General features: G+C 35.2%; 2 protein-coding genes across 2 annotated transcripts in view; both read left to right on the top strand.

Annotated features, from left to right (window-relative positions):
• Positions 1 to 3,540, top strand: part of LOTGIDRAFT_239526 (hypothetical protein) — a gene marked incomplete at its 5' end in the record, with an annotated part of 8,342 nt that extends 4,802 nt beyond the window's left edge. Inside the window, 4 exons of the mRNA XM_009056700.1 lie at positions 396 to 614; positions 1,643 to 1,861; positions 2,805 to 2,846; positions 3,238 to 3,540. Of these exons, the coding sequence (XP_009054948.1) occupies positions 396 to 614; positions 1,643 to 1,861; positions 2,805 to 2,846; positions 3,238 to 3,329 (572 nt within the window). The 3' untranslated portion in view covers positions 3,330 to 3,540. The remainder of the gene's footprint in view (positions 1 to 395; positions 615 to 1,642; positions 1,862 to 2,804; positions 2,847 to 3,237) is intronic.
• Positions 3,541 to 9,284: 5,744 nt separating this feature from the next.
• On the top strand, positions 9,285 to 9,635 carry LOTGIDRAFT_145109 (hypothetical protein; the record flags this gene model as incomplete). Its single annotated transcript, XM_009056699.1, has 1 exon — positions 9,285 to 9,635. A coding segment is annotated over one exon (351 nt), but the record flags the coding sequence as incomplete, so codon positions are not given.
• Between the last annotated feature and the right edge of the window lie 2,709 nt (positions 9,636 to 12,344).

Here is a 12,344-nt window from a genome sequence, read left to right as displayed (position 1 = left end):
CCCGAACCGACCACTCCTGAACCGACCACTCCTGAACCGACAACTCCCGAACCGACCACTCCTGAACCGACCACTCCCGAACCCACCACTCCCGAACCGACCACTCACAAACCGACCACTCAAAAACCGACTACACATGAGCCTTCAACACTTGGATCCAAGACTGGTGTCAGCCAACAGGGTAAGTTAAATGCTTGCTCTACTATCGTATTTTTGATATTTTCAAATATAAACCGTCTTTTTCATTATCTTAAGACAATGTTTCCACTTTTAAGTTGATTTTTCAATTTGACATTTTTGTAAATGTTATAACAATGATGAGCAGGGCCGTGGCCAGATATGATTGTTCGGGGTGATATTAAAGGCAGCTAGAATTTTGTCTGTCTGTTTTCTAGGAGAATGTATAATGAGAAGAAGAGAAGATAAAATGGGAGGAAGTGAGGTATATTTTAAACTCGAGTTGTCTTCTACCAGTTGTCTGGGTCTGTGTCAGGTGGTCGACCACTGTCGGTCTGTTACCATTCGTAGAACATCCTGTCAATTCTATACTGACGTCATTACTACCACAACTATAATAGGCAGTATTCACTATGTTAAAACACAATGTGAAGATGGTGAGTATACATCAGACTCCACTATTCACAAAAACTAAACTGAGCTTACTAAAAATATATGTTTCGCAACGCGATTTTATGGTAAACTACTCCTGAGTTTTATTATTAAAATACATCTTTTCTTTTTCCTGCAACCAATGCGACACCAAAATGAAAATGTTGATTTGGATTTCGGGTTTCGTTTTGTGGTGGTACTTAGTTTATCATATTCCTTATTTCCATATCGTAGAAGATTGAAATTATTACATCATTCTACACGTGCTACTAAACTCAAGCTCCCTATCACACCTGTCACACCTGTCACACCTGGTATGGGTTGTTCATTTTTTATCTCCGACCAACTGGTAGTCGCTGGACCATGGTGAGTTGAATGAGCTGGGATGGTGATGACCCTAGATTTGGTCTAAATGATCTAGGGCTGGTCAGTGGTGTACCTCAGACCAGATGGTAGTCGCTGGACTTTGGCGAGTTGAAATTATTACATCATTCTACACGTGCTACTAAACTCATGTACAGCTGGTCACCTGGCTCCCTATCACACCTGTCACACCTGTCAAACCCAAGCCCATAGCCAAAGGGAGGCTTGGGGGGGGGGGGGGCTTTGCCGACGTTTAATCGTCTGTCAAGGAGCTTTGCTAAATTGCCCTCCTCGATTGCATGTTTGCCCCCCAAGGAGTACTGGTCAGGCTACGGGCCTGAGGCTAATGCCGCTGTCCTGGCAAAATGTCACTCATTGCACCCTACATGGCGTTGCCCGTCTGCATTAGCCCACATGGTGCAGAAACGTAGGACGGAAAACTCCATTCATTTCATTTCATTTTTATAATAAAACTCAGGATAAGGTTACCCTAAAATTGTGTTCCATTATTGAATTGCTTTGTGTTACCATCTGATCTGTACCCCTAAATGTCGCTGAAGGATTCAATATTAGGTGTAATAGCACAGTTAATCAGTTAATTGAACGCCTGTAATCGTTATTTCAACTTCAAATGTAAGACCACATTTAATAAATATAATGTTATTATTAGGTAGGAAATGTTGCTGGGAAAAAAACACTAATTCAGCGAGTGATGATTCCTCGGCTTTTGTATTTGACAATACATTAAAATCTTGTGAAGACCTATGTGGAAAATTTCTAAGATGTAGCGGTGTAAAGTGGTCTGATAATAAATGTGATGTATATGTAAATAACCCCGACCTCACCCCAGAAACTAACAGTATCTTTAGTGAAAAGAAGTGTTCCACGGGTTAGTAAACTTCATTTATTTATCAAGTCAAGTGTGTGTTTATTCATCAAGTGTGTGATTATTCATCAAATGTGTTTATTTATCAAGTTTGCTATTTTATCAAGTGAGTTTGTTCATCAAGTTTGTTATTTTATCAAGTGAGTTTGTTTATCAAGTGAGTTTTTTTTTATCAAGTGTGTTTATTTATCAAGTGTGTTTGTTTATCAAGTTTGCTAATTTATCAAATGAGTTTGTTCATCAAGAGTGTTTGTTTATTAAGTATGTTTGTTTATCAAGTGTGTGTGTTTATCACGTGTGTTTGTTTATCAAGTGTGTTTAGTTATTAACTGTGTTTATTTATCAAGTGAGTTTGTTTTTCAAGTGAGTTTATTTATCAAGTGTGTTTGTTTATCAAGTTTGCTAATTTATCAAGTGAGTTTGTTCATCAAGTGTGTTTGTTTATTAAGTATGTTTGTTTATCAAGTATGTTTGTTTATCACGTGTGTTTGTTTATCACGTGAGTTTATTTATCAAGTGTGTTTGTTTATCAAGTTTGCTAATTTGTCAAGTGAGTTTGTTCATCAAATGTGTTTGTTTATCAAGTATCTTTGTTTATCACGTGTGTTTGTTTATCACGAGAGTTTATTTATCAAGTGTGTTCGTTTATCAAGTTTGCTAATTTATCAAGTGAGTTTGTTCATCAAGTGTGTTTGTTTATTAAGTATGTTTGTTTATCAAGTATGTTTGTTTATCAAGTGTGTGTGTTTATCAAGTGTGTTTGTTTATCAAGTTTGCTAATTCATCAAGTGTGTTTATTTATCAAGTGTGATTATTATCCAGTGTGTTTATTTATTAAATTTATTTATTTATCAAGTGTGTTTGTTTATCAAGTGTGTTTGTTTATCAAGTGTATTTATTTAAAATTGTGTTTATTTATTGTAATGATGTTGATATTTACTTCTAGGAGGTGATGTAGGAAGTTTAACGTTTAGTAGTATCTGTTCAGGTAAGAACTTCTTTCTCGTTTTGTCTCCCAGTACAGCAAGTTGTGCCCTATTAAGGGATTGTACATGGAGTTTTTTTAAAACTGTTTATGTGTATCGAGCATACTGTTAACATCGATTTACCATTTCAATTTCAAGTCAGTCATCCGTGGTTCCTGCAATTTCAATAAAACTAAGCGTTTTATGACATCACTATCACAAAGGGCCTTACAAAATATCAACCGATTTTCCGATAGTGACGTCATCAAACTCCTACTTTCAGTGGAATTGCAGGAATCACGGTGATTGCTACATACTGATTATATTAACAAAAATATTAACAGATTTTGCATAGTTTCAGTGGAATTGCAGGATATATAACAATAATATATAAGGATTATTTGTATTTTTCAGAGAGAAATGGAGGTGTCCGGCTGAGAACTAATTTACTATACTATTTTTATTTATTATTATTGTTATTTTTTTTACATATATTGAGAAATTGAAAGTTATGCCGAAAACATATATTGTTTTAAAATTGGGTTTTAAATTCCATTTTTACTTTGTTATATATTTGAATAAAACCATTTTTATATTTATGATCATTACCTGTTTTTTAACTTTGACCCGATGACATCAATTTATCTATTATGTTTTGATATAAGTTTGAGGTTTTAATTTGATATTTACTTCGTTAATAAAAACTTTTAAATTCTTGATTAACACTCGTTTTTAACCCGAGGACGCCATATTTGATATCAATATAAATATATTGTCTGTGTTAACTAAACTCTGGATCTTATTGCATTGGACACACTTATAAACTGAATTATTACAGTCACACATAGCTGATGTCAAATGCATATTACAATATACTTACATTAGCTATTATTTTTTCCATTGGATTAATACAAATTCGTGTGGAGTTTATATCACCATAAACGCCATTGCTTCATCACCAAAACATTAGGCGTAGTAATTTTAACCAATGATGTCGTTATTCATTTACGTTATTGTATCAAATGTAAACAATCATTTCGGTAGTACCTCCAAGACAAACTGTTACGAAATAACCCAAAAAGGTTCCGTTACAAAATAACTCCTAGACAACCTGCTACGAAATATATCCCCTAGACAACCTGCTACGAAATAACCCCATAGACAGCTTGTTACAAGAGTCGAATTTATCCTGGGTTAATCTGATTTGATTATGGTAATCAGCGCATTTATTGTAGCAGCGAATCAAATCGATATACGTTAATCGAGTAAATCAACTTTGGAGCGTCGTAGCTCTGTTAACTTCCGCTTTAGTAATGGCGTCCAACATGTCAAAAGCATTACGCGCCTTGCCGCCATTTTGGAAACTATAAATAGTATATTGTTCATTTATCCTGCAGTATAAATCAGATTCGATTTGTGACTTCATTCTAATTAGGGTAATCGAATCAAATTTACGAAATAATTACATAGACAACTTGTTACGAAATAACCATCTAGACAACCTGTTACGAAATAACCCCCTTGACAACTTGTTACGAAATAACCATATAGACATCCTGCTACGAAATAACCTCCAGACAACCTGATACGAAATAACCATCTAGACAATCTGTTACGAAATAACACCTAGACAACTTGTTACGAAATAGCCTCCTAGACAATCTGTTACGAAAAAACCCCCTTCAAAATCAGTTACGAAATAACCCCCTAAACAACCTGCTACGAAATAACCATCTAGACAATTTGTTATGGAATAACCCCTAGATAACTTGTAACGAAATAGCCTCCTAGACAATCTGTTACGAAATAACCCTCTTCAAAATCAGTTACGAAATAACCCCCTAAACAACCTGCTACGAAATAACCATCTAGACAATTTGTTATGAAATAACCCCTAGATAACTTGTTACGAAATAGCCTCCTAGACAATCTGTTACGAAATAATCCCCTTCACAATCAGTTACGAAATAACCATCTAAACAACCTGTTACGAAATAACCCCTAGACAACTTGTTACGAAATAGCCTACTAGACAACCTGTTACGAAATAATCCCCTTCACAATCGGTTACGAAATAACCCTCTAAACAACCTGCTACGAAATAACCATCTAGACAACCTGTTACGAAATAACCCCTAGACAACTTGTTACGAAATAGCCTCCTAGGCAATCTGTTACGAAATAACCCCCTTCACAATCAGTTACGAAATAACCCCCTAAACAACCTGCTACGAATTAACCATCTAGACAACCAAACGTAAAATTTTAAGTTCAAGTGCCTACAGATCGTGACGAACAGCGATACTGTGAAGTCTTGTCCAAAGAAAAACCCAATACAAGTACTAACCCTGTTTACTAACGATTAAACATGCACTTTCTCCCATGTGATGCACTTTCTCACATGTGATGAACTTACCCCCACATAATTAAAACAATCCAATTCTACGTGGTAAAAATACACGCATAGTTCACAACCATTTCCAACCACAGTCGAATTTTTGAAAAAGGCTGCAATATTTCAACAACGTCCCCAAATCTCATTGACACGTTTAGAAATGGTTTTAAATATGATTTGAAGGTTTTGCTGAAATATTAGGCCTCCTTAAGAAATTCGACTTATTAAGTGGTTGTGAACTACATTCGTCTGTGATATTTCCATGTAAGAAACAAACTAAAGTTTCGTGTTATATAACCGAGTAACCAATAATGTTTCGGCAGTTTATTCCCCTTTCTAAAAACTACAATTTTTGTTTTCTCAATTTTTATCTCTATGGACCATATCAAGATTTGTCTGCAGTCCAATAATCGATTCCGATACATTGTTAAAAGGTGTATAATATACAGGTTCTCCAGAGCTTAAAATGAGTTCGTTCTCAAGATCATTTATGTATAATGGAAATAAAAAGGGGAATGGAGGTTCACCTTGCATCAAACCAATGTCGTTTTGAAAAATATGTGGGAAATTCTGACTTGTGACGAAAGCATGATTTTATTTCCTGATACATGAAAATACATTTTATCACTAAATCAAGATTTGGCCAATTTGGAAATTAGTTGTGGTCTTTGAATCAAATCAAATGCGCGGCGATAATCGGCAGCAGAATAGTTTTTCCCGCGTCTCGGTGATGGATTAATCAAATCTTGTAACATAAATTGCACGTTTTCCTTTGATATTTATAAGAAATAAATTGCTTAAAATATGTGTACAAGGAAAGTCAGGGTCTATTGTCAGCAATTTGTTGTTTTACCATACTAAGATAACTTGTCGTGAAACCAAACAGAATCTTTGAGAACAAGACACCCACCTAGAACAAGTAATGTTTTGTTCGATTAGATAACTAGAAATAGAAAGTTTGCAAAAGTGGGTAAGAATTTTCTTCTAATTCGGAATATTAGCATCTTCACAAATTACTTCATTTGACTTTTTCGTTGTTCACGAATGCAGCAATTTAATTGGATTGTACAGCTAATCAGAGCCTTCAAGATAAAGACTGTGAAGTTTATGGTATGACTGATGTATCAAAGAAAAATATATCAATCAATCAATCAATATCAATGTTTCTGGAATTTTGATATTCATCTTCAAATTAAACTTTTTTCATGATGTCAGGGTCATTATAAATCTGAGTAAAAACTAAGCTGAGCATGGGAAATGTTTTGTGGGGCCCAGGGATTTGCTAGTAATGTGAATAATTTCCCTTTTTTCTGAAAAAAAGCAAATTTCAAACATTTTTTGCCAGAATATTCTTCTTATTCCTTGTTTTATAATTTTTGTTTCGGTGTGATTTTTCAAAGGAAAAAGAACCATTTCAAAAGGTGAAGTTTTGATGGCTTAGTATCTTAGATTTATATACTTTTCCACCGTAGTCCTATCCTCAGTAAGTTGGATGTCTTTACTCGACTTTTTTATGGCAGCATCTGTGAGGAGTTGTTCAAATGGAATGAATAATGATCTACATTAATAACACCCAAAGAAAATTCTAACAAAATTAAAACGGCGTGAATTTGAACTGCTATGTTGGTCATATCATACTTACCAAATTATCAATTATACCTGAATACATTAGACTATCAACTATAATTACTTCAATTTCTAATATAGCATGAAATAACATGAAGTTATACCTTATTGTTCTCTAAATTGGAGATCAGGGGGTGGGCGGGGGAGGGGGGGGGGGTCTCCCACTTAGCGTTAAAGTAATAATTTCTCCATTTTGTATGGCCCGAGAGAGGGGGGGGGGAGTGGCGTGGCCCAAACATTACCGCATTAATACACCACTGACCTCGTCTAATGAGTTGTCTTGTCTTTTTTAAATTACCATGGTGAAAATAAAATGTAGTCAATCATCGTCATACTTTCTCGAGACCATGGTAATACAAGTGAGAATAATTATGTATTCATAACTAAATGTCGTCCAATCGAAATTAGTGTTGGGTATCGCCGTAACTTTCGTTTTGGTTGCATGACAGTGACATTAGAACTATTGGTTGAGCACGCAATCTGAAATGGCCGGCGAAAGTTTAGTTTTGTTAAAAATAAACTTGATCGAACCACAGACGAGACATACATGGCATGGAGGAATAATGATGATAAATATGTTTTAAAAACCCCGTACCATCAGAGGTGCGAGAAATACCGAGAAAACAGAGCTCAGTTTTTCTGTATCTACAACATTCGACAACTGTCAAAATAGAGGCCGGAATAGAGGCAGATGTTTCCTCATATTCATATTGATATACTCCCCCCTCTCAAACTATTCATTTAACTAATTGATTTATAATTTAATAAAATGTATCGGACCAAGATAAAATGTTCAGGTCAACCGCCCTCATGCTATAGAAATAAACATCATGTGACATTTTCAAGTTTAATGAGAAAAGCCAAACCATGCGCGACAAAATTGCAGTCTAATCAAAATTCGACCAAACTTTCGTTCCGGTTTTCTAATGGCTTTGATTTTAAAAATAGACACTTCAGATTTGGTTTAAGGACAGCCCTTTTGAACGCTCGTCAAATTAATCTTTTGACTCGATAAACATGTCATAGAGTTCGGTCAAAAGGTTATTGTGACGAACGTTTGAGAGAGCTGTCGTTAGACCCTAACTGAAGTGACTATATTAAAATAAAAGCTAACTAGAACGGTGAAAATCTCTGAGCGTGGCAACGAGACCATATTCCATGGATTTTGAACCTTTTGAAACTTCTGGCCTGTTAGATTTAAAAACTTCAGTGTTTTCAAGCCTATCATAAGTGACAACATAATAAAGAAAATGCGAAGTAAATCGGTCTAGAAATAATCTCTGCAGGCTCCAAAGCAATATTTTGTATATTATTCAATACGCCACTTCCTGTCGCGCAAAGATTTGATTTATTAGAGTTCTCTTTAAAACTTGTCTTTAGAAAAGCGATCACAACGGAAATTTCATTTCTATTTTGTTTTCTACAGACGATGACCAGCATAAGTAAATAAAATTGAAGGCATTACAAACTGTGTTAAATATATAAATCGATTTGCCACGCAATTAAAAAAAAACAGAGCGAAAGTTTGATCTTATTCTAAATAACCTGGACAACCTTGACGCGAGCTGAAATGATATTATTATGGATCTTATCAAAATAACGACTCGTAATAGAATTTAATGATATGGAAATTCATGTTCAAGAATTGCTATATAAGCCTCAAGAATCTGCCAGTATTCATCACGGAAAAACTTTTCAGCATGATGTTCATTAAAGTAGCTGTTATATTGGCGACTGTCTGTTTGTCCGGAGCTGTCTATACTCGATGGGGCAGGGAAGATTGCTCTGGAAGTTCAACTCTGGTGTACGCTGGTGAGTATATTTTAAAACTATTCTGTAGGCTAGCCTGTTGATAGTTAGGTTATTGAAGACGTTCGATTAGACAAATGGGGTGGATTGAACTCCTAGTAGACTTCAGATTTTTTTATACGTCTAGTTATCTATTGATGGTGCAATGGAAGAGAGCTTGTCATCGATTTCAATGTCTGAATAGACGAGGTACGATGTATCGAGTTATGTTAACAAAAATATACAAATCGAGTCCGCATCTTGTCGAAACTCCTACTTCAGTTATTAGATGCAGTGCGTTGAGAGATTATCGATATTGTAGAGTATAAGCGAATATATTCCGCATAATGGTGAGATCCCTACATATTGTATTCGGTCTTCAAGATCAAATTGTATCGATGATTTCACGTATCGTAGTATTTTCCTCGGGTAGCATTTAATCTATTTGCTGTCCAGTGTATGATATGGCATCCGGGATTTTCGATGCAGTACAAATTAGGCGAAATGTGTCTTAACAACTTTTTTTCGTTCTTCTCTTTTAGGATACGCTGGCGGTTCGTATTTCAATCACCCTGGCGGTGCTGCCGAGTACATCTGTTTACCTAAAGACCCGGATTTCGTCTCAGGAATTAGTAAAAAAACAATCACCTATGTCTATGGCGCAGAGTATCAATTTAGAAACATGATAGACAAGGATGTTCCATGCGCTGTTTGTCTCGAACCGGGTAGCAGTAGTCCGGCCCTAATGATTCCAGCAAAGAAATCCTGCTATTCTGGATGGTCTGTTGCTTATAATGGTTTCCTAGGATCTGGGTATTATGGTCACCCTGCAGCCTCACAGTTCATTTGCGTGGATGATGAGCCAGCAGCTGTTCCGGGTGGTGATCGAAATAGAGACGGAAAGTTGATCTACCCTGTCAGCGCATATGCTGGACATGGTCTCAAATTTCCACCGTATAAACACAATGAAATCCTGGCGTGTGTTGTTTGTGTAAAGAATTAGAATAGATCACCTTGATATTAAACGATATTGATGTTGTATGTTGTATTTTATTACATCGTGTTAGAGTTTTCTAATATGGTTATAGTGGTTGACATGAACAGATTTCTAGTCGTTCGAACAATAGACCACCGCCCCAACTGTGTTCTACAGGATGTACACGTTAAAACCCTCGACTATTGGAAAATAAGGCTTATGCCGCTGTCCTCGCAATACTTTATTCATCGCACACTCTATGTGTTTTAGGTAATCATGTGCAGAAAAGACTTAAAACACCAGTTCATTTCGATCTCATCTCAGAAAATGCAAAGGCGACATGGGTATTTGTAGATTCACATCGATTCCTGTGACACCACTGCTATGGCGTCTAGGACAAAATAAAATGAATGGAGTTTTACGTCCGGCACCTGACTGGGGTAATGAAAATGAGCAACGCAATGCAGTGTACAATGAGGGAATAAGACCAGCTCTTTCGTGCGTTCTATCTCTAGACCTAGTTGGAAATATCATCATCAAGCGCAAATAGCATAATTCCTTCAAAAATATCTCAAACAGGAAATTTCTTTTCCTATTTCTATAGATGTCTTTTCTATTTTTATGGCAGTGTCTCAAGAAAAGACGACTCGTGTTTTTAACTTTCAAACGCGGATAATTCTGGACAGACAGAAAGCTCCAATTTCACGATGAGTTGTGAACAATATTACTGATTGATTAAGCTAATAAAAACTTCCGCTTCTGAGACTTAGGTACCAGTGGTCAAAATCAAATGGGGAAACTGGTGGACATGGAAGATGGGACAGTTCGGTTAAAGTTAATAAATTAAATCAAAAATGCGCTAAAACAAGAATTGTTAAATTTAAGGATTGGAGATATTCATACTACGAAACGAAACTAGTCAATAAGACGGATTTTTGTTGTCATCAATATTAAGGAATTAAAGATATTTTAAAAAGGAAAGGAAACAAATATTTCTTTTTTTGCTTTTTTTTCTTCACATTTTCTGATTAAAATCACAATAATACATTTTCATCTCCATAACAACTCCATTTCATCTCTCATCAACATAAAATGGAGCACACAATTAATGGTAAAAAAAAAATCACGATCACGACAACGATGCCAAAGTCGATTGATTTAAAGAATTACTTCCCTTAACATTTTTCTGTCGTCGGCGTCATGGAGCATCTTTGAAAGACACTTTGTAGTCTCTTGTTGATGCAGGTTGCTATTTTAGGTTGCTTATGGTCTGATAGAAAAAGTCGCAATTTTTCGCAGGGCGCCACTGCTCAGAACGCAAAATCTAATGCTGTTTATATATATACATAGTTTACAAGCTGCTTATACACATACATAGTTTACAACCTGCTTATACACATACACAGTTTACAAGTTGCTTATAGACATGCATAGTTTACAAGCTGCGTATACACATACATAGTTTACAACCTGATTATACACATACATAGTTTACAATTCGCTTATAGACATACATAGTTTACAAGTTGCTAATAGACATACATAGTTTACAAGTTGCTTATACACATACATAGTTTACAAGTTGCTTATAGACATGCATAGTTTACAAGTTGCTTATACACATGCATAGTTTACAAGCTGCGTATACACATACATAGTTTACAACCTGATTATACACATACATAGTTTACAATTCGCTTATACACATACATAGTTTACAACCTGCTTATACACATACACAGTTTACAAGTTGCTTATACACATACATAGTTTACAAGTTGCTTATACACATGCATAGTTTACAAGCTGCGTATACACATACATAGTTTACAACCTGATTATACACATACATAGTTTACAATTCGCTTATAGACATACATAGTTTACAAGTTGCTAATAGACATACATAGTTTACAAGTTGCTTATACACATACATAGTTTACAACCTGCTTATACACATACACAGTTTACAAGCTGCTTATACACATACATAGTTTACAACCTGCTTATACATATACACAGTTTACAACCTGATTATACACATACATAGTTTACAATTCGCTTATACACATGCATAGTTTACAACCTGCTTATACATATACATAGTTTACAACCTGCTTATACACATACATGGTTTACAAGCCGCTTATACACATACATAGTTTACAGGTTGCTTATAGACATACATAGTTTACAACCTGATTATACACATACATAGTTTACAACCTGCTTATACACATACATAGTTTACAAGCTGCGTATACATATACACAGTTTACAACCTGATTATACACATACATAGTTTACAATTCGCTTATACACATGCATAGTTTACAACCTGCTTATACATATACATAGTTTACAACCTGCTTATACACATACATGGTTTACAAGCCGCTTATACACATACATAGTTTACAGGTTGCTTATAGACATACATAGTTTACAACCTGCTTATACATATACATAGTTTACAACCTGCTTATACACATACATAGTTTACAACCTGCTTATAGACATACATAGTTTACAACCTGCTTATACATATACATAGTTTACAACCTGCTTATACACATACATAGTTTACAAGCTGTTTATACATATACACAGTTTACAACCTGATTATACATATACACAGTTTACAACCTACTTATACACATACATAGTTTACAAGCTGCTTATACACATACATAGTTTACAAGCTGTTTATACATATACATAGTTTACAAGCTGTTT

The sequence above is a fragment of the Lottia gigantea genome, assembly GCF_000327385.1.
Source record: "Lottia gigantea unplaced genomic scaffold LOTGIsca_288, whole genome shotgun sequence".
Taxonomy (NCBI): domain Eukaryota; kingdom Metazoa; phylum Mollusca; class Gastropoda; family Lottiidae; genus Lottia; species Lottia gigantea.
The sequence above is the reverse complement of the archived record's forward strand: the minus strand, read 5'-3'. Positions and strand labels throughout refer to the sequence as shown.